At 38.1% G+C, this 6,570-nt stretch overlaps 1 protein-coding gene across 8 annotated transcripts in view; it reads left to right on the plus strand.

Annotated features, from left to right (window-relative positions):
* Positions 1–6,570, plus strand: part of nav3 (neuron navigator 3) — a 366,751-nt gene that overhangs the window by 244,241 nt on the left and 115,940 nt on the right. For all 8 annotated transcript variants that reach the window (XM_037540025.1, XM_037540035.1, XM_037540009.1 and 5 more), the window contains 2 exons: positions 979–1,051; positions 6,253–6,433. In XM_037540025.1, the coding sequence (XP_037395922.1) occupies positions 979–1,051; positions 6,253–6,433 (254 nt within the window). The remainder of the gene's footprint in view (positions 1–978; positions 1,052–6,252; positions 6,434–6,570) is intronic.

The following is a 6,570-nucleotide window of genomic DNA, read 5'->3' on the forward strand; positions in this document are numbered from 1 at the left end:
TCAAAGATTTTGTGGTATATATATATATATATATATATATATATATATATATATATATATGTATATATATATATGTATGTATATATATGTATATATATCTTGCTGCTGTTGAAACAAAGCCTCACATCTCCATATGTATATATATATATATATATATATATATATATATATATAAATTGAGCATATAAGTGTATATGGAGTCTATGAGCACATATGAAGTCTGTGTCTGTGTGTACATACTTGTTTCTGTGTGTGTATTTATTCTTCCTCTTTCCTCATCGTGGAGTCTATGGTGCTTTCCTTCAGCTCCACACACAAAGTAGCTCATTCTTTATAGTGAAGCACAGAGTGTGTGAGCATGTGTGTGTATTGACCCCGTTTGCCCTGTGATAATTCACAGCATACTGGCTGACTATAACACAATATTAAAAGCCTTATTGTACATTCATTAGCCTTTTGAAACTATGTGGGGGGGGTGCTGAATTACTAACAGGCTCTCAGTCAGCCTTTGTATTATTACGGCCCTCGAGTGGACCACAACACACACACACACACATACCCAGGCGTAGGTGTGACACACTGTCGTCACTGTGTGTGTGTGTGTGTGTGTGTGTGAGAGAGACACATTGCCGTCATTGCAGTGTCGCGACCTCCTCCTGACCTCTGATGGCTGGCGCTGGAGTGCGAGACAGGCCTGGCAGTGTGGCACTCACACACATACACATACACTGTCTCGACCACAATGTCGCCTTTTGTTGGCATGGCGCCCTAATTGACATCAGCGACCCCCAAAAAAGCAGGCATGCGTGTGACAGACACACACACACACACACATACATTTTTGTATTTTTTATTTTTTAGAGGCATATTTTTATGGGCCAATCTCTCTGTGCCTCAGTGTGTACATTTTCGTTCTGTAGTGTGTGCAGTAGAACTGATGTGTGTGTGTGTGTGTGTGTATGTGTGTGTCTGTTTCAGATTGAGAATGTGGAGGCTTGCTTGACGTTTCTAGAGGCCAGAGGAGTCAGCGTACAGGGCCTAACTGCTGAAGGTAAGATACTCTATCTCTCTCTCTGTCTCTTCCTTTTCCTTTCTCTCTCTCACTCTGTTTCTCTTTCCTCTTTTCTATCTATCTATCTATCTATCTATCTATCTATCTATCTATCTATCTATCTATCTATCTATCTATCTATCTATCTACACATCTGCTGTTTTCACTCCATTTCTTGCTGGTAATGGTTACTCTAACTGGCTGTTTTATGATTAGTAAGTTAATTGGTTAGTTATTGGTCAGTGAATGACCTTCAGTATTTCACTGCAGTGTGTGTGTCCTGTTTTTAATCTAAACTCAGGGCCAAATACATTGCAGTGTGTGTGTGGGTGTGACACACGCACATACACACACACACACACACACACACACACACACACACACACACACACACACACACTATAAGCTGAGTTTCAGCTCTAAAATGCTGCTCACTTCCATTATTCTATGGCACAGAGCTTTGAACTGAGTAATTAAACAACAACATCAATCAGCATCACTATACTGAAGGCCTTTTAGAGTTTAGGAGATTATTACATTTATTTTCCTGGAAGGCAAAAACACTGCAGGCACATCACGCACACTCTCACATCACACGTCTGTTCTAAAGGTCTCCAGTCTATAGGCCTCGTAAAAATTAAATGTGAACCTCTTTAAACAGCACAGCTCTGAAACACATTTAATTAACAATCCCAGCTTTAGGAAAGATGCTGCATTAACCCACACATGAGAGCATAAGTGTGTGAAGGGCTCTGTGAAGTTGGAAATTAGTGAAGTAACTGTAGAAATGGGTGTAGATTAACTGTTGAAATGAGTGGAGCATAACCATGCATGGGGGTGGGGCATAACCATGGAGGTTGTGGAGTGTAACCATTGAAATGTGTGTAGTGTAACCATGGAATTAGGTCTTGTGTAACTGAGGAATTGAGTGTAGAATAACTATAAAAATATATGTAACATAATCACAGAAACTGTAGCGTAACCCCTGAAAATGTGTTGCATAACCATGGAAAGTGGTGTAGGGTTAATATGGAAATTAGTGTAGAATAACCATGGAAATAGGTGAAAAGTAATAATAGGAACTTGTGTAGCTTAATTATGGAGAATAGTGTAGTATAAACATGGAAATTACTGTAGAATAACCATGGCAATGTATGTAGTGTAACTACTGAGGTGGATGTAGCTTAACTTTTGAAATGAGTGTAAAATAACCAGTGATTTAGGTGTAGCGTAACCAATAAAATGGTTATGCTACAATGAGTAACCATTGATCTAAGTGGTGCATAAATTCGTGCAAATGGGTTGTGGAACCATGGAAATGACTTTAACCATAGACATGGATTTACATTTACATTTACAGCATTTAGCATACACTCTTATCCAGAGCGACTTACAAAAAGTGCTTTGTCAATCTAGAGAAAGTATCTTTGCTAGTTACCAATAGCTTAGAGAAAAAGACAGTCCTGAGCTCAGATACTGCTAGAAACAAAATTCACTGCAGACACCAAGAGAAAAAGAAACAGAGTTGAACGCAGAACTCTGTGCCATTCAATGCAATACAATAACAAACAATACAATAAACTACAATACACAGTGAAGTACAGTAAAAATAAGTGCAGCTTATAATTCAGTGCTCATTTAAGTGCTGTTCGGAGAGCCAGTGGGAGTTCATTCCACCACCTGGGTGCCAGTACAGAGAACATTCTTGACGCTTGTCTTCCGTGCACCTTGAAGGATGGCAGGTCAAGCTGAGCTGTACTCGAAGCTCGAAGGGCTCGTGGTACAGTTCGAGATTTCACCATTGCCACCAAGTAGGTAGGGGCTGGTCCATTTTTGGCTTTGTAGGCAAGCATTAGGGTTTTAAATCTTTACACCAGCCACTGCTAGAAAAGTGAGGTGAACAGGCACCAGTTACCAGACACACACACACACACAAAAACAGCTTCCCACTACCGGCCGTTAAACCTCTGTTTTCAGCTAGTAGTCCTGAGAAGGAGGAAGTGGACAAGGTTACAGCTGGTATGATGACCACACACACACACACACACACACACACACACACACACACGCACGCACACACACACACACCCACTCAGGCACACAGCAGCCGTGATGAGCGGGTTTACAGTCATTTAGTAAAATCTCTCTTCCTTTTTTGTGTAACTGATGTCTGAAAGCGGGGCTGTCATCTGAGGGACTTTCTCTCTGTTCTCCAAGACTAATTATGGCTCAGTTACTGTTTCTTTACTGAATTTAACATATTGACAAAACGAAAACATAAAATAAGGCCTGGGCAAAAGTTATGGCACCTTTTTTATATTGTATATTATTTCAGTATATTAAACTTCAGTATGTTTAATATATTAAACTTCAGTATGTTTAGTATGTTAAACTTCAATATGTTACCAACACCAAAAGTATCCTGGCAGTCCTGCTAATGAGTGAATTCAGCTACTTCAAGGACACCCTTTGCTGACACATACGTTTTATTGACCGTTGGCCAATAGAAAAAGAGCAACTACACATGAGCCTGATGTCACCATGCCTAATTCCAGGTGTCAATTAAAGGGGTATAAATGCTGTGGAGCAGTGGAACTGTGTTCCATGTAGTGATGTAGGTCCATCCAGTACCTTTGGGATGAGCTGGAGTGGAGTTTGTATTCCAGAAGTAATCATCCAAGATCAGCACCTGAACTCACCTGACCTCAATACAATCAAATCCTCATAGCAATGTTCCAACATTGTGTAAAGTGTAAAGCCATCTCAGAAGAGTAGAGTCTAATAATATTTGCACATGATGTGTGTATATGTGAATGTTTTATAGTCGCAAAAAACAGTGAATTTTAAAATGGTGTGTTGATTTAGACCACCCACACAACACTGAAACTGAGGTCTGTGGACTGATCCATATAGTTAAAATTTAATCTTAAAATTTGGACTGGATTTTGGTTTTATGCTACTCTGCAGCTCAGTTAGTGATTAGACTCTCACATTACACTGAATGTAGAACAAATTAATCACCCTAAACTACAATGAAAGAGAGAGAGAGAGAGAGAGAGAGAGAGAGAGAGAGAGAGAGACAGGAGATAACAATAGGGAGAGAGTGAAAGACAGAGAAAGAAGAAAAGAATATGGAGAGAGAGAAAGAGAGAGAGAGAGGGGAAAAGAAGAATGTGAAGGAGGCAGAGAGACAAAGAAGTAGAGAGATATAGTGCTGTGTCAACTAGAAAGAAGGCCAACTCATCCCTCACTTATATTTACTGCCAAATATTAGAGATGTGAAAGTGGGAGTAAAGGCTGTTTAGAAAGAGAGGAAGAGTGGAGGGAGAGGGAGGCAGAAAAAGCAGGTATCAGGAAAAGACAAATGGAGAAAGAGAGGGAGAAAATAAAAGGAATGAAAGAGGGTGATAGAAAAGAAATACAAAAGAGATAGGAAGATGGAGGAAGAAAAGGAGAGAGAAAGAGCAAAATAGAGAAGAGAGAGAGAGCGAGAAAGGGAAAAGAGGAGACAAAGAGAGAAAAAGAAAGAAGGAGAGAGAGAGAGAGAGAGGCCAAAAATCTGACTCAGAAATCCTTCCACCATCATTGTACTGTGTTGAATTCATTTATTCTGACAGTAAACAGTGTTCTGTCATTAGAGCAGTATGTAATCTGTGCCATCGTCTGACTGTATCAAGTGTTTTATGCGCTTGGTCAGAGGGGTGTCATCCAGAATTGTTATAAAGGTCACTAAAGGTCAGATGGGGTCAGACTGAAACAAAGCCTCTGTCCATGCCCCTTATGACTAAACCTCACACTCCTCTACTTCCTCACACACAGAACAAAACACTGTGGTTTCTCTTCTTTAGCAGTTTGATTCTCCATCAGTTGTTAGTGTGAATTACATTTAATGTTTCAGACTTTTCTGTGAATGTGCTTCTACAGATTCAAGCTTAGTGAGAAAGGCAAGAAGAAGTGTTCTGCTTATTCGTTTATGTAGTGCTTAATATAATTTTTATTTTTAAGAATAAATCCCAATATATATATATATAAATATATATATATATGTATGTGTGTGTGTGTGTGTGTGTGTGTGTGTGTGTGTGTGTGTGTGTGTGTATTTAAATACATACATATAAAAATAAAAATTAGATTAAGCACTACATAAGTAGGAATAAGTTCACTGTTGTCGGATCAAAACCTTGTATCTCCAAAAAGGCCAACTTTACTGGAAAATGTCATTACTTTTCATGTAAGTCAATGGAACCAGACGTTTTTCCAAGTAATTCTGGGTCATTTCTGTAGATCATATGTATTCTGGGTCATATGTAGGACCAGGGGTACTTTCAAATTATGTCAAAAACTGAAAAATGACAAAGATGGAGACATGAGGTTTTGTTCTGACAGTAACGATATATATATGTGTGTGTGTGTGTGTGTGTCTGTGTGTGTGTGTGTGTAAAACATTATTGATCTATGTGGTACTCTTTATAACATATGCTTGTGTTCTACAAAGTGTATATATTTGTGTGTGTGTGTGTGTGTATACTTCAAATATATTTTTATATAGTATGTATTATATGCAATCATTAGCAAAAGTTTGAACTCATGGTCAAATTGTATGTAAGAGTTTTATAAGTGAAAAAAAGTGAACACAAAAAAACTTAAATATGGCATTTCTATAAGATATAATTTAACACTATGTATTAAGGGTTGCCTACATTTTTGCACATGACTGTATGTTTGTAGTATTGCTAATATATGTAAGTACATCTTATGTACATTAAAGTACTTATAATGAAATATATGTTTAAATAGTACATCTTACTTCTTCTAATATATGTACATATACATTTAGTAATTCTTGCAATATATTACATGTTTATGTAGTACATATTATACATGTGTTTAGTACTCATTCTAATAATTATACTTTTATTTGTTTCTATCTCTGCTAATTTGCTTATTGATTGCTTTGTCCTATAATACTAACATGCATGGGACATTTACAGTATTCACTTGCTGCTTGTTTATTTTATTACTATTCTGTCAATGTATCAATAAATTTACCCAAATTGCAGTTGGTAACTCATTGCATTAAATTGAGCAAGATAAAATTAATTAGTTCATTTAATTGGTTTCTGAAACTTGTTACCCACCTTGGTTTTCTTAAAGTGCCTTAAATGCTGTGGATCTGTTTTGTGTGTGTGTTTTGTGTACAGAGGTGTGTAAGGGGAACCTGAAGAGCATCTTGGGTTTGTTCTTCATCTTGTCCCGGTATAAGCAGCAACAGCAGCAGCAACAGCAGTACCTGCAGTCTCTGGTGGAGCTGCAGCAGCAGGTCACACACCAAGCCACTGGGGCAGCGCCTCCAAGCCACAAAACACAAGACATGCAGTCCAGGTAGGCCAGAGGTTACTCAAAGAACTTCTTATAACCTCTTCCCTCAATAGCTAAAATTATGACTGATATGCAATACTGAAGTACTATTTTGAAGCATTTATATACAATTCGGTACTACTGATTCGAGTACTGCGACA

The sequence above is a fragment of the Pygocentrus nattereri genome, chromosome 1 (genome assembly GCF_015220715.1).
Source record: "Pygocentrus nattereri isolate fPygNat1 chromosome 1, fPygNat1.pri, whole genome shotgun sequence".
Taxonomy (NCBI): Eukaryota; Metazoa; Chordata; class Actinopteri; order Characiformes; family Serrasalmidae; genus Pygocentrus; species Pygocentrus nattereri.